We start from the raw sequence: 22,421 nt of genomic DNA on the forward strand, positions 1-22,421 counted from the left end.
ATTCGACTATGGAATAATGTTCATTTAAGGGTTTTGAAGTGTGTGTTCTATATCTAGGAGATCGAAGAAAGCTCTTTTTTTGACACATATTTAACCCCTTATTGTTGTTGGCAACACTACTACTTCCATTGTATGGGTTACCTTCAAAACAGGTCCCATGACACCATCATGAGTCTCATCTTTCCATAGAGTCGTCATGGTAGTTTTTTTTTAGGCCAAACCGTTCAGACGTTACAAACATTTTTGTGATGTGTCATGGTCTAACAAACACCGCTGTAGCTCGGTCACCTTCCACCACAGACGTGGAAGACGCAGCCCTGGCAGATTGAGACGCAGCCACAAAGTTTTTTTTTTAAGTATTCATTTAAGGTTAAACATAATGGTTAGCAGTGTGCTTAAGGTTATGTTTAACACACCAGATATTAACAAATTGTAGGAATAGTCAGGGTTTAGCCATAATTATAACTTTGCGGCTGTGGTAAGTAGTAACAACCACACAAAGAGGACGCCTGATTTCTCGGCCACTGATGATGACGCACCCACGGCTCTGCAGCCATAGCAGCCGAAACACGACGGCGTAAACAAACAACGGATTCTCACTGAAGAGCTCTCCTTATGAAGGAATATTACCTTTTCTTTTTGAAATAGGGTTTTTGTTTTACCTGACACTTATCCCTAAAAATCCAGCTAGTACGGAAAACGAGCTACGGTCTCTAAGCAGCGCTTAAACGCTGACGTTAGCTAGTTGCATTGGATGCTAGCTAGGTTAGCTAACTAACGTTGGGCTAGTTAACGGTGTCTAGCCGCTATCTTTTGCAGTTTGTGAAAAGTACTAAACATAATAATAGTTTTCTAGTGTAGTTCAGCTAGGAAACTTACCTGCTAATGTTATTAGCTAGTTCTAGCTAACGTTACAAGCGGGCCAACGATTATTTGAGAGAAGCAACAAGTACACTTACTAGTACTGGCAGTAGCTAGTATTTTTACTTTGGCAATCCAACGATGTCTAAGAAGGGCACTTGTATTGGCCCCAAGGCCTAACTCATGCATCTGTATGAGGATAATGAGCTGAAATGCCGACCAGAGGCATTTGATCCATTCAGAGTCGCTGCTACATGACTATTTTCCGCCGATTATCTGAGTTTGGACAGCAATGTTTAGTCTGATGGCGAATTGTTGCAACTGGTTGAAACGCTGGCGGCAGCCCGCAAGGTGAGTGCATGAAGTACCTGACTACTAGTTAGCTAACGGAAGTTAAAATGGCTGGTTATGTATTTAAATATTCACACTATTTTTGATTTATTGGCCATTTGATTTGTGAATGGGGTACCAGTGCTGCCAGCCACCCACCCAGTTCACCCCATGACAGAATCTGTGGTTTCATAGAATGTCTTGTTCGCTATATATATCACCCAACAGGTGTGTGTGTGGTATACAGCATGCTGCTGGGTTACCAGGTAGTCATGTAACCAGTGACTAAGGTGCTAAACTACAGCCACTTTTAGCAGCTGTCACTCCTTAAAACTGCAGAAGTACCCCCCCCCTCTCTCCAGATCTGGATTAAAAAGCCATAAACCCCAGGGCTGTTATTTTATATGTTCTATTTCATTCAGTTTGATTTCATGATATACCTTATTCTTATTATAAAATATATGTGTGTTGTTGACTGTGATAAAGGCACAGGAACATATGCAGTGTGTGAATTTGAAGTTTGGTGAAGCTTATTTTAACTTTAAAAATGCACCTTTTATTATAAAGCATTCTGTGCATCATAACATTTGCATACTGATGTAAGATAATGTTGACTATTAGATTGGATAGTCATAATTTAGGCTAATAAAATAACCTAATCACTGTTGACAAAAAAAACCAAAAACCGTTCAATCCATGGCTGACAGTGTGGAGTAGGCCTCAGCTATAGGCCAGGGTTCCTGCAGTCTGCAGGTGGGTTTTATTTGGTCCCCCAAATTCTCAGATCATTTGTATTTATTTTTCTTTCTCCGTTGTTGGACATAAGACTGTAAAAACAGCAGGAAATCGGCTCCCAAGTCATTTTTATTTAAGGAATATGTTCCCGATATTATTCCCACCATAATAGAGACGCACATGATCCTGTACAAATGGAAACCAGGTTTGAAATGATCATTTTAGTCAAACATTATATCTGTTTGGGCTTCTTGCAGTCAATTTTCAGTCTACAAATAATTTGTAATTATGTTCAGGCCATCCGCTACCAGGAAAAGAAATCGTCCCTCAGCTGAATCTCGTTGATGATCCCTGCTATAGGCTGTGTTTCTTCTTTCTTTGCAGGGGGATTATTTATTTATTTCTTTGCTTTTTTATAAACACATTTAATGTAATTCTACTACACTTTATTATGTAGTAGAATTAGTAGAATTTCTTCTCTACTTTTCAGACAGTCGCAACTCAACAATAAATCTGCCCATATTGCGCAAAACCACCTTTTCCTCCTGACTGTAGGCAATGCCATTTTTAAAACAATCCACAACTTTCTTTTATTAAAGAAGCTAATGATCCTCTGTGGCCAAATCCCGCTTTAGTTGCCTATTTAGAAGTGTTGTATTTATTTCTGTATAGACAGGAGTAGGTTTAGTAACACAGTTGTTTGCAACCTCTCTCCGTTCCTCTGTCGTCCTCAAGCAGCTGTGAAGTTCTGTTCCTCTCTCTGCTTCTCCGCCCGAGCTTTGGGATGCAGCACCTCTTTCCTTATCTGCCAATCTTAATAACAAGAGGTTTAGATTAAATCAGATTTGTTCAGTTTTAGACTTTTATATTATTACACAACCCGTAAAGGGGCATTACACTCAAATTTTGAGTTTGTCAAATGTTTTCAAACCTCAAATGTTGTCTTATTTAATTTTTTATTTAACTTTATTTAACTAGGCAAGTCAGTTAAGAACAAATTCTTATTTTCAATGACGGCCTACCGGGGAACAGTGGGTTAACTGCCTTGTTCAGGGGCAGAACGACAGATTCTGTTGGAGCTAGGAACACAAGCATTTCGCTACACTGGCATTAACATTTCTAAATATGTGTATGGACCAATAACATCTGTTAAATATGGACCAATAACATCTGTTAAATATGTGCATGGACCAATAACATTAGATTAGAGTATGTGACTGAGTACCACACACCTGTGTGGTAGGCTCCACGGGCACGGCAGCCATGTTGTTTCCTCCTGGATGCTCTCCAGGCTCCACTGTGTTGAGGTGAAGGTACTTCCCTGTTAGTTACCACCTGCTGTCTAGTCCTGTGAGTCAGCCTGTCCTCGGTGGCCTGGGCTGCGTCCTAAATGGCTCCCTGGGCTCTGTTCAGAAGTAGTGCACTATATAGGGAATAGGGTGCTAGATGCTCCACTGTGTTGAGGTGAAGGTACTTCCCTGTTAGTTACCACCTGCTGTCTAGTCCTGTGAGTCAGCCTGGCCTAAATGGCTCCCTGGGCTGCATCCTAAATGGCTCTGTTCAGAAGTAGGGCACTATATTGGGAGTAGGATGTCATTTGGGCCTCAGGCCTGGAGTTAAGTGGTGTAGGACAGGTTTAAGGACAGGACTCTAGGACAGGTTTAAGGACTCTAGGTGTTTTATCAGAAGTGGTATAGGACAGGTTTAAGGACAGGACTCTAGGACAGGTTTAGGGACACGACACTAGGACAGGTTTAAGGACTCTAGATGTTTTATCAGAAGTGGTATAGGACAGGTTTAAGGACTCTAGGACAGGTTTAAGGACAGGACTCTAGGACAGGTTTAAGGACAGGACTCTAGGACAGGTTTAAGGACAGGACTCTAGGTGTTGTATCAGAAGTGGTATAGGACAGGTTTAAGGACAGGACTCTAGGACAGGTTTAAGGACTCTAGGTGTTGTATCAGAAGTGGTGTAGGACAGGTTTAAGGACAGGACTCTAGGACAGGTTTAAGGACAGGACTCTAGGACAGGTTTAAGGACTCTAGATGTTGTATCAGAAGTGGCCTGGTCTCTGGCACCGCTGCTTCGCTCTTTGATTACCCCTGGGCTCTCTCCTAATTCCTCTTTCCTCGATCCCTCATGTCCGGACTCTTCGCCCCTCCACAAAATGCATTGGGGAAAAAATATCCAATATCCTGGTCCTCTCCAATCTGACCTTTCCTTTCTTTCAACGAGTTTTGAGAAGGAGGTGAGGAGAGAGGAGGTGAGGAATCAAGGAAATATTAATTGTAAAAAAAAACAAATCAGTTTTAAGAAAGAGGTGAGACAGCGACCCCCTCTGACGCTAAACAGGCAGAGTATCTTAAGAACACGTGTCCCACTGTAGAGAGATTTAAGGTAATCCCTAGCTAATCCTGCTGCTCTCTGGGCCTGGCCTGTACAGTGGGGGGGGGGGGGGGGGTGTGTGTGTGTGTGTGTGTGTTATCCGTCATGGTGGCGTACTGCACATTGAGGGGACATGGTGTGGGTTTCTAGTTATTGTCCCTGAACGTCCGTCGGGTCAGTTGGTCTCTGGGTCTGGACTGGTTGAAGCTTCCACATGAAGTCGTCCTGGCTCCAGAGGACTGTCCGCTGGATAGTCTGCTTGATGTCCATACGGCGGAAGAGCCGCAGGCAAGGATTTCTACACGTTGGTGTGTGTGTGTGTGTGTGTGTGTGTGTGTGTGTGTGTGTGTGTGTGTGTGTGTGTGTGTGTGTGTGTGTGTGTGTGTGTGTGTGTGTGTGTGTGTGTGTGTGTGTGTGTGTGTGTGTGTGTGTGTGTGTGTGTTGTCAGAATGTGACTGCGTGTTTTTTGGTTCTGTAAGCTTGTTGTTATTGGTCGTTTCCATGTGGAGGGTAAGACGTATGTTTATTTGGTCAGCTTGTGTGTGTGTGTGTGTGTGTGTTGTGGAAGTGTGTTCCATAGAAGAGGCACTTTTTGATGGAGGCTAGGTGTGTGTGTGTGTGTGTGTCTGTGTTTTTTTTTTTCTAACAAGAATGATGACTGGGTGACTTTTTATGCAATTTGTCTATTTTGATTTGGTGACACAGATAAGCTTTTTCCTGAGTAGAAAGGGTGGATTTAGGATCTAGACCTATTCATTGGAAGGATGGAAGGAAGGAAGGAAGGAAGGAAGGAAGGAAGGAAGGAAGGAAGGAAGGCCCTGTGGGACACACTATTCAACAGCCAGTGAAATAGCACGGCGCGAAATACAAAACATCAAAAATCTCATTTCATTTTCTCAAACAATCAACTATTTTACACCATTTTAAAGATAAGACTCTCGTTAATCTAACCACATTGTCCGATTTCAAAAAGGCTTTACAGCGAAAGCAAAACATTAGATTATGTCAGCAGAGTACATAGACCAAAATAATCACACAGCCATTCTCCAAGCAAGCATATATGTCACAAAACCCCATAACACAGCTAAATGAAGCACTAACCTTTGACGATCTTCATCAGATGACACTCCTTGGACATCATGTTACACAATACATGTATGTTTTCTTCGATAAAGTTCATATTTATATCCAAAAACAGCATTTTACATTGGCGCGTGATGTTCAGAAAATGTATTCCCACCAAAAACTTCCGGTGAATTTACAAAAATACTCATCATAAACGTTGACAAAATACATAACAATTATTTTAAGAATTATAGATACACTTCTCCTTTATGCAACCGCTGTGTCAGATTTTAAAATAGGTTTACGGAGAAAGCACATTTTTCAATATTCTGAGTACATAGCTCAGCCATCACGGCGAGCTATTCAGGGTCACCTAAACTCAGAATTAGTATTAGAAATATTCTCTTACCTTTGCTGATCTTCGTCAGAATGTACTCCCAGGACTGCTACTTCCACAAGAAATGTTGTTTTTGTTCGAAATAATCCATATTTATGTCCAAATACCTCAGTTTTGTTCGTGCGTACAGAGCACTTATCCAAAGGCATAACACGCGAGCGCGGTACCAGAGACGAAAAGTCAAAATGTTCCATTACTGTTCTTAGAAGCATGTCAAATGTTGTTTAAAATCAATCTTTATGGTATTTTTTATGTAAAAATGCGGTAATATTCCAACCGGACAATAGCGTATTCATTCAAGGAGAAAAAGAAGGAACGGCGCGCTCGCGGGACTGCGCATATCCAATCCCTTTGTCCCCAGGCAGTCCACTCAGTGACTGAGCTCCTATACTCTGCCCGGATACAGGAGACAGATGAAACAACTTTCTGAAGGCTTTTGACAGCCAATGGAAGCCTTAGGAAGTGCAACGTGACCCCACAGACACTGTAGTTTCGAAAGGGACTAGAAAGAAGAACTACAATTCTCAGATCCTCCACTTCCTGGTTGAATTTTTCCTCAGGTTTTTGCCTGCCATATGAGTTCTGTTATACTCACAGACACCATTCAAACAGTTTTAGAAACTTAAGAGTGGTTTCTATCCAAATCTACTAATAATATGCATATTCTAGTTTCTGGGCCAGATTAATGTGGGTACGTTTTTCATCCGGCCGTGAAAATACTGCCCCCTATACCTTAAGAAGTTAAGGAAGGACTCAAGGTGTTGGATAAGTCTCTTTACTTAAAAAAAATATATATATATTTTTTTTAAATGTATTTATTTATTTATTTGTTTGACCTTTATTTAACTAGGCAAGTCAGTTAAGAACAAATTCTTATTTTCAATGACGGCCTAGGAACAGGGGTAGAATGACAGATTTGTACCTTGTCAGCTCGGGGATTCTATCTTGCAACCTTTCGGTTACTAGTCCAACGCTCTAACCACTAGGCTACCCTGCCGCCCCAACTCTGCCTCACTGTCTGTGTACATCCATAGACTTACCTAGCTGTTCAACGTGATTATGGACAGAGTGCTGACTCACCCTCTCTGTGGTAATGTCCCTGTGGTGTTAGCCCTGGGCAGCCCTAAGGTAGAGGGGGGAAGGAGCTGTATTAGTGGCCTGGGCAGCCCAAGGTAGAGAGGAGGAAGGAGCTGTATTAGTGGCCTGGGCTGCCCTAAGGTAGAGGGGGGAAGGAGCTGTATTAGTGGCCTGGGCAGCCCTAAGGTAGAGGGGGGGAAGGAGCTGTATTAGTGGCCTGGGTAGCCCAAGGTAGAGGGGAGGAAGGAGCTGTATTAGTGGCCTGGGCAGCCCAAGGTAGAGGGGAGGAAGGAGCTGTATTAGTGGCCTGGGCAGCCCTAAGGTAGAGGGGAGGAAGGAGCTGTATTAGTGGCCTGGGCAGCCCTAAGGTAGAGGGGAGGAAGGAGCTGTATTAGTGGCCTGGGCAGCCCTAAGGTAGAGGGGGGAAGGAGCTGTATTAGTGGCCTGGGCAGCCCTAAGGTAGAGGGGGGAAGGAGCTGTATTAGTGGCCTGGGCAGCCCTAAGGTAGAGGAAGGGGGGGGGGGGAGCTGTATTAGTGGCCTGGGCTGCTGGCTAAGCCCCTCTTACACCTTAACCAGTAACATCTGAAGGACAGGTGGAGGTGAGGGCAGTACCTGTCTGCCTGCCTGACCGATGCATTAGGCTAATATCAGATTATTCATCCTTTCTGTTTGGAGACTGGCGTTGAATGTTCAATGCTTTCTTTGGAAGTGGCTCAAGCTATAAAATCAATATACATTTATTTAAACTAGGCAAGTCAGTTAAGAACAAATTCTTATTTTCAATGACGGCCTAGGAACAGTGGGTTAACTGCCTTGTTCAGGGGGCAGAACGACAGATTTTTACCTTGTCAGCTCGGCAGGTTCGATCTTGCAACCTTTCGGTTACTAGTCCAACGCTCTAACCACTAGGATACCTGCTGGTTACTAGTCCAACGCTCTAACCACTAGGCTACCCTGCCGCCCCAAATATGTCTTGCTTACTAATGTTGTTCTCTATGCTTTATAGAAGGGACACGTCATGAGTCACATGACATATTGTAGAGTACCCCCCCTCCCTTGTGAATATTGTTCCTATCATTTTCCTGCATGTCTCTCTCCTACCACACCTCCATTTGAGTCCCTGTGTCATCTCTGTCGTAATCCATCTTCTCTGTGGTGTTTTTAGGAAAATAACACTGGTGATGGTTGGACTTGACAACGCTGGGAAGACTGCTACAGTACGCGGCATCCAGGGAGGTCAGTGTGTCATCTTGCATTTTACATTTTAGTCATTTAGCAGACGCTCTTATCCAGAGCGACTTACAGTAGTGAATACATACATTTCATGCATTTTTTTTTTTATATATTTTTTTGTACTGGCCCCCCGTGGGAATCGAACCCACAACCCTGGCGTTGCACACACCATGCTCTACCAACTGAGCCACAGGGAAGACATCTTGACTCTGAATCACTCACTTCTATCCTACTTTATTAGAAATGTAAAATGTGTTTTTGAAGGGGGGCTCGTTCTCTTCGTCGCTGAACGTGTGTGTGTGTCTGTGTGTGTCTGTGTCTGTGTCTGTGTCTGTGTCTGTGTCTGTGTGTGTGTGTGTGTGTGTGTGTGTGTGTGTGTTTGTTGTGTTCCATCACAGAGAGCCCAGAGGACGTTGCCCCTACAGTAGGCTTCTCCAAGGTGGATCTGAAGCAGGGGAAGTTTGAGGTTACCATCTTTGACCTGGGCGGAGGAAAGAGGATCAGGTCTTTATACTCGTTGTCTTTCTGACACTCAACACCTGCACTTTCCGGCCCCTGATTCTGCTGATAGGACTATTTTAAACAAAGGTGTCTACTTGCAGTGGTTGTGGATAAGAGTCTGCTAAACGACTCCAATGTAAATGTGCTCAGGGGCATCTGGAAGAACTACTACAGCGAGTCGTACGGGGTGGTGTTCGTGGTGGACTCCAGTGATGTCCAGAGGATCCAGGAGACCAGGGACACCATGGCTGAGGTCCTGCGACACCCTCGCATCGCTGGGAAACCTGTCCTAGTGTGAGTCACTCTGTCTGAGCTCTAAACCTGGCCTAGTGTGAGTTACTGTCTGTCTGAGCTCTAAACCTGGCCTAGTGTGAGTTACTGTCTGTCTGAGCTCTAAACCTGGCCTAGTGTGAGTTACTGTCTGAGCTCTAAACCTGGCCTAGTGTGAGTTACTGTCTGTCTGAGCTCTAAACCTGGCCTAGTGTGAGTCACTGTCTGTCTGAGCTCTAAACCTGGCCTAGTGTGAGTTACTGTCTGTCTGAGCTCTAAACCTGGCCTAGTGTGACTTACTGTCTGTCTGAGCTCTAAACCTGGCCTAGTGTGACTTACTGTCTGTCTAAACTCTAAACCTGGCCTAGTGCGAGTTACTGTCTGTCTGTGAGCTCTAAACCTGGCCTAGTGTGAGCTACTGTCTGTCTAAGCTCTAAACCTGGCCTAGTGTGAGTTACTGTCTGAGCTCTAAACCTGGCCCAGTGTGAGTTACTGTCTGTCTGAGCTCTAAACCTGGCCTAGTGTGAGTTACTGTCTGAGCTCTAAACCTGGCCTAGTGTGAGTTACTGTCTGAGCTCTAAACCTGGCCTAGTGTGAGTTACTGTCTGAGCTCTAAACCTGGCCTAGTGTGAGTTACTGTCTGTCTGAGCTCTAAACCTGGCCTAGTGTGAGTTACTGTCTGTCTGAGCTCTAAACCTGGCCTTGTCTGTCTGTCTGTCTGTCTGTCTGTCTGTCTGTCTGTCTGTCTGTCTGTCTGTCTGTCTGTCTGTCTGTCTGTCTGTCTGTCTGTCTGTCTGTCTGTCTGTCTGTCTGTCTCTGTCTGTCTCTGTCTGTCTCTGTCTGTCTGTTTCTTTTTAAAGTAGGGTATTATATTCTATACAACATATTGGGAAAGCGAATTAATGTTAGCAGGAATCCAACTATAATTCCATTTCCCTGACTGGCAGCGTTTGATCATGAAGTGTCTCCTCCCACACCATATGTTTCTGTCACACACACACACACACACACACACACACACACACACACACACACACACACACACACACACCCCCTCCTGGGGACCTAAAATGTATTTATATTCAAAATAATCTATTTTCCTCAACCTTAACCTGTAACCACTAACCTTGTACCCTAATTCTAAGCCTTATTGTAACCCTAAACCTTCTAAGCTTAAAATTGGGACGAGGGAGAATTTTTCCTTGTTTTACTATCCTTGTCGGGGCTTTCTGAGATTGTAGGTCCCCACAACGATAGAAGAACCAACACACACACACACACACCACCCCACCACCTGCATTCTGACACCTGTTTCTGACATATCCCTGTCGGCTCCACAGATTGGCTAACAAGCAGGATCGGGACGGGGCATTGGCTGAGGCAGACATCATCGAGAACCTGTCATTGGAGAAGCTCGTGAACGAGAACAAGTGTCTCTGTCAGATCGTGAGTGATGCTGTGGTTTGTCTCTCAATACTTCACCTGTAGTAACTGCAGTACTGTGGCTATGAGGCTGTACCTTGTTATACTTCACCTGCAGTACTGTGGCTATGAGGCTGTAGTAACTGTAGTACTGTGGCTATGAGGCTGTACCTTGTTATACTCCCCCTGTAGTACTGTGGCTATGAGGCTGTAGTAACTGTAGTACTGTGGCTATGAGGCTGTACCTTGTTATACTCCCCCTGTAGTACTGTGGCTATGAGGCTGTAGTAACTGTAGTACTGTGGCTATGAGGCTGTACCTTGTTATACTCCCCCTGCAGTACTGTGGCTATGAGGCTATACCTTGTTATACTCCCCCTGCAGTACTGTGGCTATGAGGCTGTACCTTGTTATACTCCCCCTGTAGTACTGTGGCTATGAGGCTGTATGTTGTTGCAGCTGGTCAGGATTGTGTGTTCTTCATACATTTATATTAGCAAAGAGTTCCTCCAGGTTTCAACAATAACCCCCCGTGTTGTTCTCCATCTTGTGAGAATAGCTGTCTAATAAAATAGGAGTTAATAAATCAAAATGTTGTGTGACATGAAATCCTCTCTGTCTCTCTAGCCGTCTGACTTCCTGGTTGTTTTCAGGAGCCGTGTTCTGCTGTTCTGGCCTGTGGTAAGAAGGGGGACAAGTCCATCAAGAACGGACTCAACTGGCTGCTCAACAACATAGCTAAAGACTACGACGCCATCTCTGAACGCGTCCATCAGGACACGGCCGAACAGAGAGCTCAGGAGGAACAGGAGAAGAAGGAGAGACAGGAGAGAGTACGGAGGATACGGGAGGAGAGGTGAGGAGGAGGAGGAGGAGAGAGGAACTTTACTGACTTTACAATGCCCCTGGGATCTTTTTGTTGCAGTATCATGTACATGTTTAAAATCGCGGTTAAGAAACAGAGCAGTGACAATACAGTAGACAATAGGAGAGACATCCACCTTAGTGACAGGATCATTAACCACCTGATTAGGGATCATTAACCAGCTGATTAGGAGAGATATCCACCTTAGTGACAGGATCATTAACCAGCTGATTAGGAGAGATATCCACCTTAGTGACAGGATCATTAACCAGCTGATTAGGAGAGATATCCACCTTAGTGACAGGATCATTAACCAGCTGATTAGGAGAGATATCCACCTTAGTGACAGGATCATTAACCAGCTGATTAGGAGAGATATCCATCTTAGTGACAGGATCATTAACCAGCTGATTAGGAGAGATATCCATCTTAGTGACAGGATCATTAACCAGCTGATTAGGAGAGATATCCACCTTAGTGACAGGATCATTAACCAGCTGATTAGGAGAGACATCCACCTTAGTGACAGGATCATTAACCAGCTGATTAGGAGAGATATCCACCTTAGTGACAGGATCATTAACCAGCTGATTAGGAGAGATATCCATCTTAGTGACAGGATCATTAACCAGCTGATTAGGAGAGATATCCACCTTAGTGACAGGATCATTAACCAGCTGATTAGGAGAGATATCCACCTTAGTGACAGGATCATTAACCAGCTGATTAGGAGAGATATCCATCTTAGTGACAGGATCATTAACCAGCTGATTAGGAGAGATATCCACCTTAGTGACAGGATCATTAACCAGCTGATTAGGAGAGATATCCACCTTAGTGACAGGATCATTAACCAGCTGATTAGGAGAGATATCCACCTTAGTGACAGGATCATTAACCAGCTGATTAGGGATCATTAACCAGCTGATTAGGGAACATTAACCAGCTGATTAGGAGAGATATCCACCTTAGTGACAGGATCATTAACCAGCTGATTAGGAGAGATATCCACCTTAGTGACAGGATCATTAACCAGCTGATTAGGAGAGATATCCACCTTAGTGACAGGATCATTAACCAGCTGATTAGGAGAGATATCCACCTTAGTGACAGGATCATTAACCAGCTGATTAGGAGAGATATCCACCTTAGTGACGGGATCATTAACCAGCTGATTAGAAGAGATATCCACCTTAGTGACAGGATCATTAACCAGCTGATTAGGAGAGATATCCACCTTAGTGACAGGATCATTAACCAGCTGATTAGGAGAGATATCCACCTTAGTGACAGGATCATTAACCAGCTGATTAGGAGAGATATCCACCTTAGTGACAGGATCATTAACCAGCTGATTAGGAGAGATATCCACCTTAGTGACAGGATCATTAACCAGCTGATTAGGAGAGATATCCACCTTAGTGACAGGATCATTAACCAGCTGATAGGAGAGATATCCACCTTAGTGACAGGATCATTAACCAGCTGATTAGGAGAGATATCCACCTTAGTGACAGGATCATTAACCAGCTGATTAGGAGAGATATCCACCTTAGTGACGGGATCATTAACCAGCTGATTAGAAGAGATATCCACCTTAGTGACAGGATCATTAACCAGCTGATTAGAAGAGATATCCACCTTAGTGACGGGATCATTAACCAGCTGATTAGGGATCATTAACCAGCTGATTAGGGATCATTAACCAGCTGATTAGGGATCATTAACCAGCTTATTAGGGATCATTAACCAGCTGATTAGGGATCATTAACCAGCTGATTAGGGAACATTAACCAGCTGATTAGGAGAGATATCCACCTTAGTGACAGGATCATTAACCAGCTGATTAGGAGAGATATCCACCTTAGTGACAGGATCATTAACCAGCTGATTAGGAGAGATATCCACCTTAGTGACGGGATCATTAACCAGCTGATTAGGGATCATTAACCAGCTGATTAGGGAACATTAACCAGCTGATTAGGAGAGATATCCACCTTAGTGACAGGATCATTAACCAGCTGATTAGGGATCATTAACCAGCTGATTAGGGATCATTAACCAGCTGATTAGGGATCATTAACCAGCTGATTAGGAGAGATATCCACCTTAGTGACAGGATCATTAACCAGCTGATTAGGAGAGATATCCACCTTAGTGACAGGAACATTAACCAGCTGAATTTTAGGCTGTCATTGAAAATATAATTATTTCTTAACTGACTTGCCTAGTTACATTTTAGGTAAAAAATAACAACAAAAAAGTCCTTTTGTTTCCCTGTTCCCAGAGACCGTCAGGAGAAAGAGGAGGCGGAGAGGGAGGGACGGACACTGCAGGAGGAGGAGGAGGAGGAGGAGACCGACGAAACCACCATACCCAGCCCCTTCCAGCCAATAGGCAACGTCCTCAATGAGGTGTGGAATACACTGGGCCAATCAGCATCACTTTTGTTGATTTGTTTTTGAAATGGCACCCTATGTTGTGCACTAGTTTTGACCAGAACCCTATGTGTCGTTGTAGTGCCCCCTTTAGGGAATAGGGTGCCATTTGAGCCGCACAGTCAATGGGTTGGGTGTATCCATCTGTATTAGTGCCATGGGGTGGTTCCATCTGTATTAATGCCATGCGGTGTTTCCATCTGTATTAATGCCATGGGGTGTATCCATCTGTATTAATGCCATGGTGTGTTTCCATCTGTATTAATGCCATGGGGTGGTTCCATCTGTATTAATGCCATGCGGTGTTTCCATCTGTATTAATGCCATAAGGTGTTTCCATCTGTATTAATGCCATGCGGTGTTTCCATCTGTATTAATGCCATAAGGTGTTTCCATCTGTATTAATGCCATGCGGTGTTTCCATCTGTATTAGTGCCATGGGGTGTTTCCATCTGTATTAATGCCATGGTGTGTTTCCATCTGTATTAATGCCATGGGGTGGTTCCATCTGTATTAATGCCATGGGGTGGTTCCATCTGTATTAATGCTATGGGGTGGTTCCATCTGTATTAATGCCATGGGGTGGTTCCATCTGTATTAATGCCATGGGGTGGTTCCATCTGTATTAATGCCATGGGGTGTTTCCATCTGTATTAATGCCATGGGGTGTTTCCATCTGTATTAATGCCATGGGGTGTTTCCATCTGTATTAATGCCATGGGGTGTTTCCATCTGTATTAATGCCATGGGGTGTATCCATCTGTATTAATGCCATGGGGTGTTTCCATCTGTATTAATGCCATGGGGTGTTTCCATCTGTATTAATGCCATGGGGTGTTTCCATCTGTATTAATGCCATGGGGTGTTTCCATCTGTATTAATGCCACGGGGTGGTTCCATCTGTATAAATGGGTGTGTTCAATGTGTGTTCCATCCATGCAGAATGAAGACAAGCTGAAGAAGAGACAGACAGGAGGGCAGGGGGGAGGTGCCAACGATGCGAGCGAAGGAAGGCAGGAGGAGGAGGAAGAGGAGGAGGAGGAGGAGGAAGAGGACAGCGAGAGACAGACTCCAGAGAGCGGTGCAGTATCAGTGCAGCAGACTAAGAAGAAGACGAGTAAACTGAGACTGAAGAGGAAACACAGAGTGGACCCTCTGAGGACGGAGGAGACAGCGGCCCCTGAGAGCCCCACACCTCCACCACTACCTGGTGAGAGAGACACACACCTCCACCACTACCTGGTGAGAGAGACACACCTCCACCACTTCCTGGTGAGAGAGACACACCTCCACCACTTCCTGGTGAGAGAGACACACACCTCCACCACTACCTGGTGAGAGAGACACACCTCCACCACTTCCTGGTGAGAGAGACACACACCTCCACCACTACCTGGTGAGAGAGACACACCTCCACCACTTCCTGGTGAGAGACACACACCTCCACCACTTCCTGGTGAGAGAGACACACCTCCACCACTTCCTGGTGAGAGAGACACACCTCCACCACTTCCTGGTGAGAGAGACACACCTCCACCACTACCTGGTGAGAGAGACACACCTCCACCACTACCTGGTGAGAGACACACACCTCCACCACTACCTGGTGAGAGAGACACACCTCCACCACTACCTGGTGAGAGAGACACACCTCCACCACTTCTGGGAGAGAGACACACCTCCCCACTACCTGGTGAGAGAGACACACCTCCACCACTACCTGGTGAGAGACACACACCTCCACCACTTCCTGGTGAGAGAGACACCCCTCCACCACTTCCTGGTGAGAGAGACACCTCCACCACTACCTGGTGAGAGAGACACACACCTCCACCACTTCCTGGTGAGAGAGACACACACCTCCACCACTTCCTGGTGAGAGAGACACACACCTCCACCACTTCCTGGTGAGAGAGACACACACCTCCACCACTTCCTGGTGAGAGAGACACACACACCTCCACCACTACCTGGTGAGAGAGACACACACACCTCCCCACTACCTGGTGAGAGAGACACACACCTCCACCACTACCTGGTGAGAGAGACACACACCTCCACCACTACCTGGTGAGAGAGACACACACCTCCACCACTACCTGGTGAGAGAGACACACACCTCCACCACTTCCTGGTGAGAGAGACACACACCTCCACCACTTCCTGGTGAGAGAGACACACACCTCCACCACTTCCTGGTGAGACCAGACACACACCTCACCACTTCCTGGTGAGAGAGACACACACCTCCACAACTTCCTGGTGAGAGAGACACACTTTTAATCCTGACGTAGTGTGGCTGACCAATGACTGGCTGGAAAACAGTTTTAATCTATTTAGTTGTTATAGCTTAGGGAGGGACTACTACTAATAATCTAGTTAGTTGTTATAGTGGGATGGACTACTACTAATAATCTATTTAGTTGTTATAGTGGGATGGACTACTACTAATAATCTATTAGTTGTTATAGAGTATGTGGGATGACTACTACTAATAATCTATTTAGTTTTGTTATAGTGGGATGGACTACTACTAATAATCTATTTAGTTGTTATAGTGGGATGGACTACTACTAATAATCTATTTAGTTGTGTTAGTGGGATGGACTACTACTAATAATCTATTTAGTTGGTGTTATAGTGGGATGGACTACTACTAATAATCTATTTAGTTGTTGTTATAGTGGGATGGACTACTACTAATAATCTATTTAGTTGTAGTTATAGTGGGATGGACTACTACTAATAATCTATTTAGTTGTTATAGTGGATGGACTACTACTACTAATCTATTTAGTTGTTATAGTGGGATGGACTACTACTAATAATCTATTTAGTTGTTGTTATAGTGGGATGGACTACTACTAATAATCTATTTAGTTGTTATAGTGGGATGGACTACTACTAATAATCTATTTAGTTGTTATAGTGGGATGGACTACTACTAATAATCTATTTAGTTGTTATAGTGGGATGGACTACTACTAATAATCTATTTAGTTGTTATAGGGATGGACTACTACTAATAATCTATTTAGTTGTTGTTATAGTGGGATGGACTACTACTAATAATCTATTTAGTTGTTATAGTGGGATGGACTACTACTAATAATCTATTTAGTTGTGTTATAGTGGGATGGACTACTACTAATAATCTATTTAGTTGTTGTTATAGTGGGATGGACTACTACTAATAATCTATTTAGTTGTTGTTATAGTGGGATGGACTACTACTAATAATCTATTTAGTTGTTGTTATAGTGGGATGGACTACTAATAATCTATTTAGTTGTTATAGTGGGATGGACTACTACTAATAATCTATTTAGTTGTTATAGAGGGATGGACTACTACTAATAATCTATTTAGTTGTTATAGTGGGATGGACTACTACTAATAATCTATTTAGTTGTTGTTATAGTGGGATGGACTACTACTAATAATCTATTTAGTTGTTGTTATAGTGGGATGGACTACTACTAATAATCTAGTTGTTGTTATAGTGGGATGGACTACTACTAATAATCTATTTAGTTGTTATAGTGGGATGGACTACTACTAATAATCTATTTAGTTTATAGAGGGTGGACTACTACTAATAAATTATTAGTTGTTATAGTGGGATGGACTACTACTATAATCTATTTAGTTGTTATAGTGGGATGGAACTACTACTAATCTATTTAGTTGTTATAGAGGGATGACTACTACTAATAATCTATTTAGGTTGTTATAGTGGATGGACTACTACTAATAATATATTTAGTTGTTATAGTGGGATGGACTACTACTAATAATCTATTTAGTTGTTATAGTGGGATGGACTACTACTAATAATCTATATAGTTGTTATAGTGGGATGGACTACTACTAATAATCTATTTAGTTGTTATAGTGGGATGGACTACTACTAATCATGTTGTTGTTGTGTTGTTATAGTGGGATGGACTACTACTAATCATGTTGTTGTTGTGTTGTTATAGTGGGATGGGCTACTCCCATAATGTCCAGGCTTCCGAAGCTGGAGCCTCTTGGCGACAGGAGTTGTTTCTGGTAATGATGTTTACAGTGAAACTCCACCACCCACTCCACTGCTGTATGTTAACCACATAACTAACCCCTACTAACTACTAACTAACCATCTGTCTGTTCGTCAATCTAGTAGCCTGTTCATGTTATGCTGCTGTTCTTCCTCTTTCACTACAGCCTGATGTCTCTTATTCCATGACTTTCATTTCCGCTCTGTCTACAGAGCATGTTAAACAACACTGACCCCCATTTCCTTCTCTGTCTAACAGAGCAGTTGTAAACAACACCTGACCCCATCTTTCCTGCTCGGTCTACAGAGCATGTTAAAACAACACTGACCCCATTTCCTCTCTGTCTACAGAGCATGGTTAAAAACACTGACCCCATTTCCTCTCGCCGGTTCTACAGAGCAGTTTAAACACTGAACCCATCATTTCCTCTCTGTCTACAGAGCATGTTAACCACTGACCCAATGTTCACTCTCTCTGTTCTACCAGAGCATGTTAAACCATACTGACCCCATTTCCTCTCTCTGTCTACAGAGCATGTTAAACCACACTGACCCCATTTCCTCTCTCTGTCTACAGAGCATGTTAAACAACACTGACCCCATTTCCTCTCTGTCTACAGAGCATGTTAAACCACACTGACCCCATTTCCTCTCTGTCTACAGAGCATGTTAAACACTGACCCCATTTCCTCTCTGTCTACAGAGCATGTTAAACAACACTGACCCCATTTCCTCTCTCTGTCTACAGAGCATGTTTAACAACACTGACCCCATTTCCTCTCTGTCTACAGAGCATGTTAAACACCGCTGATGTCGTCTGAAAACGTATTTTAATTGTCTGTGTTCTCTGTCTGATGGAAGTTGGATGAAATCTCTCTGTTGATCCTACACTACGTCCTACATGCCACCTGTGTCCTGTCCCTTCAGTCAGTGTCTGTTACGTGCTTCAGGTCATCTTGTTGAATGGGCTGTTTATATTTGACCATGTTAATACTGTACAGGAAGTTGTCAGAACACATTTCTGTCATGCTGTGTTTTTTTTTATTTCAGCTAACAGAAACCAGTAGCCAGCCTTACATAGATGTAGCTAATTTAGTCCTGTCTCCTCCTCCTCTCTCTCTTCCTCCTCTCTCTTCCTCCCTCTCTCTTCCTCCTTTCTCTTCCTCCTCTCTCTCTTCCTCCTCCTCTTTCTTCCTCCTCCTCCTCTCTCTTCCTCCTCCTCCTCTCTCTTCCTCCTCCTCCTCTCTCTTCCTCCTCCTCCCTCTCTCTTCCTCCTCCTCCTCTCCTCCTCCTCCTCTCTCTTCCTCCTCCTCCTCCTCCTCTCTCTTCCTCCTCCTCTTTCTTCCTCCTCCTCCTCTCTCTTCCTCCTCCTCCTCTCTCTTCCTCCTCCTCCTCTCTCTTCCTCCTCCTCCTCTCCTCCTCCTCCTCTCTTCTTCCTCCTCCTCCTCCTCTCTCTCTCTTCCTCCTCCTCCTCTCTCTTCCTCCTCCTCCTCTCTCTTCCTCTTCCTCCTCTCTCTTCCTCCTCCTCCTCTCTTCCTCTTCCTCTTTCTTCCTCCTCCTCCTCTCTCTTCTTCCTCCTCCTCCTCTCTTCCTCCTCCTCTCTCTTCCTTCTCCTCTTCTTTCCTCCTCCTCCTCTCTCTTCCTCCTCCTCTCTCTTCTTCCTCCTCCTCTCTCTTTCTTCCTCCTCCTCTCTCTTTCTTCCTCCTCCTCTCTCTTCCCCTCCTCCTCCTCCTCCTCCTCCTCCTCCTCCTCCTCTCTCTTCCTCCTCTCTCTTCCTCCTCCTCTCTTCCTCGTCTCCTCTCTTCCTCCTCCTCTCTCTTCCTCCTCCTCCTCTCTTCCTCCTCCTCTCTCTCTTTCAGAGTTCTTCGGCAAGCCCCTCCCCCCCGTGGCCAACCGTCAACAACGACCTAACAGCGACACTCACGATGTCATATCCTAGCCCCTCCCCTCCACCAGGCTACTCATTTCCTACCTGATTGGTTGTTCCAACCCCAAGCCCCACCTTCAATTCAAAACAACATTATTTGTCCTCTTAAGGCAATTTTATTAGGCTTTGACCCCTGACCCCTAATCTTTTTATTAGGCTTTGACCCTGACCCCTCACCCCCCAAATCACAGTTTCTTTGGTTTCTTTTCAAAGTACGTGCTGTATAGAGGTCTACAGACTTCGCCTGCTGAGAAGATGCTCCCAAGACCAAGGAACCAACGCCACCGTCGTCCTCGAGCTCACAGGACCACGATGGTGGAGCGGACTGGGTGGGCCCTGGGTGGGCCCTGGAGAGACGGAGGATGACTGGGTGGGCCCTGGGTGGGCCCTGGAGAGAGACGGAGGATGACTGGGTGGGCCCTGGAGAGACGGAGGATGACTGGGTGGGCCCTGGAGAGACGGAGGATGACTGGGTGGGCCCTGGAGAGACGGAGGATGACTGGGTGGGCCCTGGAGAGACGGAGGATGACTGGGTGGGCCCTGGAGAGAGAGACGGAGGATGACTGGGTGGGCCCTGGAGAGAGAGACGGAGGATGACTGGGTGGGCCCTGGAGAGAGAGACGGAGGATGACTGGGTGGGCCCTGGAGAGAGAGACGGAGGATGACTGGGTGGGCCCTGGAGAGAGAGACGGAGGATGACTGGGTGGGCCCTGGAGAGAGAGACGGAGGATGACTGGGTGGGCCCTGGAGAGAGAGACGGAGGATGACTGGGTGGGCCCTGGGTGGGCCCTGGAGAGAGACGGAGGATAACTGGGTGGGCCCTGGAGAGAGAGACGGGGGATGACTGGGTGGGCCCTGGAGAGACGGAGGATGACTGGGTGGGCCCTGGAGAGACGGAGGATGACTGGGTGGGCCCTGGGTGGGCCCTGGAGAGAGACGGAGGATAACTGGGTGGGCCCTGGAGAGAGAGAGACGGAGGATGACTGGGTGGGCCCTGGGTGGGCCCTGGAGAGAGAGAGACGGAGGATGACTGGGTGGGCCCTGGGTGGGCCCTGGAGAGAGAGACGGAGGATGACTGGGTGGGCCCTGGAGAGAGAGACGGGGGATGACTGGGTGGGCCCTGGGTGGGCCCTGGAGAGAGAGACGGAGGATAACTGGGTGGGCCCTGGAGAGAGAGAAGGCGGATGACTGGGTGGGCCCTGGAGAGAGAGACGGAGGATGACTGGGTGGGCCCTGGGTGGGCCCTGGAGAGAGAGACGGAGGATGACTGGGTGGGCCCTGGGTGGGCCCTGGAGAGAGATGGAGGATGACTGGGTGGGCCCTGAGACAGACGGAGGACTGGGTGGGCCCTGGGTGGGCCCTGAGAGAGAGACTGAGTCATATTCATTAGGCACCAAACAGGGAAAGTGACTGATGATAAACACTTGTTTCCGTTATGTTGAAAACGTTTTAGTAGGACGTGTCCTGATGAGCATGTTGACGCTGAAGAACCCAGCATCGAGTTAAACACAGACTGAGAAATAAATGCATATCGATATGGACTAATTTATGGATAGTTATATTTATATGTACGAATGTGTATATCACACATAGATATATATATATATATCTATCTATCTATCCCACACACACACACACACACACACACACACACACACACACACACACACACACACACACGTACGTAAGTAAGTATGTGGACGCCCCTTCAAATGAGTGGATTCGGCTATTTCACCAAAACCCATTGCTGACAGGTGTATTAAATCGAGCACACAGCCATGCATTCTCCATAGACAAACATTGGCAGTAGAATGGCCCGTACTGAAGAGCTCAGTGACTTTCAACGTGGCACCGTCATAGGATGCCACCTTTCCAAACAAGTCAGTTTGTCAAATTTCTGCCCTGCTAGAGCTGCCGCCTTGTCAACTGTAAGTGCTGTTATTGTGAAGTGGAAACGTCTAGGAGCAACAACGGCTCAGCCGCAAAGTGGTAGGCCACACAAGCTCACAGAACGGGACCGCTGAGTGCTGAAGCACGTAGCACATAAAAATGGTCTGTCCTCGGTTACAACATTCACTACCTGTCCCAATGCATATTGCCAACTGTAAAGTTTGGTGGAGGAGGAATAATGGTCTGGGGCTGTTTTTCATGGTTCAGGCCCCCTTAGTTCCAGTGAAGGGAAATCTACAGCATACAATGACATTCTCGACAATTCATTTCTTCCAACTTTGTGGCAATAGTTTGGGGAAGACCCTATCCTGTTTCAGCATGACAATGAATTGGAACGCCGACTGCGAGCAAGACCTAATCGCGCAACATCAGTACCCGACCTCACTAATGCTCTTGTGGTTGAATGGAAGCAAGTCCCTGCAGCAATGTTCCCACATCTAGTGGAAAGCCTTCCCTGAAGAGTGGAGGCTGTTATAGCAGCAAAGGGGGGGGGACCAACTCCATATTAATGCCTTCCCAGAAGAGTGGAGGCTGTTATAGCAGCAAAGGGGGGGGGACCAACTCCATATTAATGACTTCCCAGAAGAGTGGAGGCTGTTATAGCAGCAAAGGGGGGGACCAACTCCATATTAATGACTTCCCAGAAGAGTGGAGGCTGTTATAGCAGCAAAGGGGGGGACCAACTCCATATTAATGCCTTCCCTGAAGAGTGGAGGCTGTTATAGCAGCAAAGGGGGGGGACCAACTCCATATTAATGCCTTCCCAGAAGAGTGGAGGCTGTTATAGCAGCAAAGGGGGGGACCATCTCCATATTAATACCCATGATTATGGAATGAGATGTTAGACGAGCAGGTGTCCACATACTTTTGGTCATGTAGTGTGTGTGTGTATATACACAAACACACTGAGTGGACAAAACATTA

The 22,421-nt window shown here is 45.5% G+C and overlaps 1 protein-coding gene across 4 annotated transcripts; it reads left to right on the forward strand.

The window, feature by feature from the left end:
- The first annotated feature begins 397 nt into the window (after positions 1-397).
- LOC115184095 (ADP-ribosylation factor-like protein 13B) lies at positions 398-21,092 on the forward strand. Of its 4 annotated transcripts, none has more exons than XM_029745084.1 (10): positions 398-1,212; positions 8,019-8,089; positions 8,485-8,590; positions 8,738-8,881; positions 10,198-10,303; positions 10,932-11,134; positions 13,431-13,557; positions 14,524-14,791; positions 17,565-17,634; positions 19,480-19,519. In XM_029745084.1, coding segments are annotated over exons 1-10 (1,155 nt in total). In that variant the 5' UTR covers positions 398-1,153; the 3' UTR covers positions 19,481-19,519. The 4 variants fall into 4 exon arrangements, 2 of the variants coding, with proteins under 2 accessions (XP_029600944.1, XP_029600943.1); XR_003874189.1 differs by lacking the exon at positions 17,565-17,634 and adding an exon at positions 20,559-21,092 and having other exon boundaries at positions 400-1,212; positions 19,480-19,928; XR_003874188.1 differs by lacking the exon at positions 17,565-17,634 and adding an exon at positions 19,942-20,132 and having other exon boundaries at positions 400-1,212; positions 19,480-19,887.
- The last annotated feature ends 1,329 nt before the right edge of the window (positions 21,093-22,421 follow it).

Source organism: Salmo trutta, unplaced genomic scaffold (genome assembly GCF_901001165.1).
Source record: "Salmo trutta unplaced genomic scaffold, fSalTru1.1, whole genome shotgun sequence".
NCBI classification, from domain to species: domain Eukaryota; kingdom Metazoa; phylum Chordata; class Actinopteri; order Salmoniformes; family Salmonidae; genus Salmo; species Salmo trutta.

Coding starts and splice junctions, on each gene's coding strand:
- LOC115184095 (XM_029745083.1), top strand. CDS start 1,154: ATGTTTAGTCTGATGGCGAATTGTTGCAACTGGTTGAAACGCTGGCGG. Junction 1,213..8,018: donor CGCTGGCGGCAGCCCGCAAG/GTGAGTGCATGA, acceptor TGGTGTTTTTAG/GAAAATAACACTGGTGATGG. Junction 13,558..14,523: donor TAGGCAACGTCCTCAATGAG/GTGTGGAATACA, acceptor CCATCCATGCAG/AATGAAGACAAGCTGAAGAA.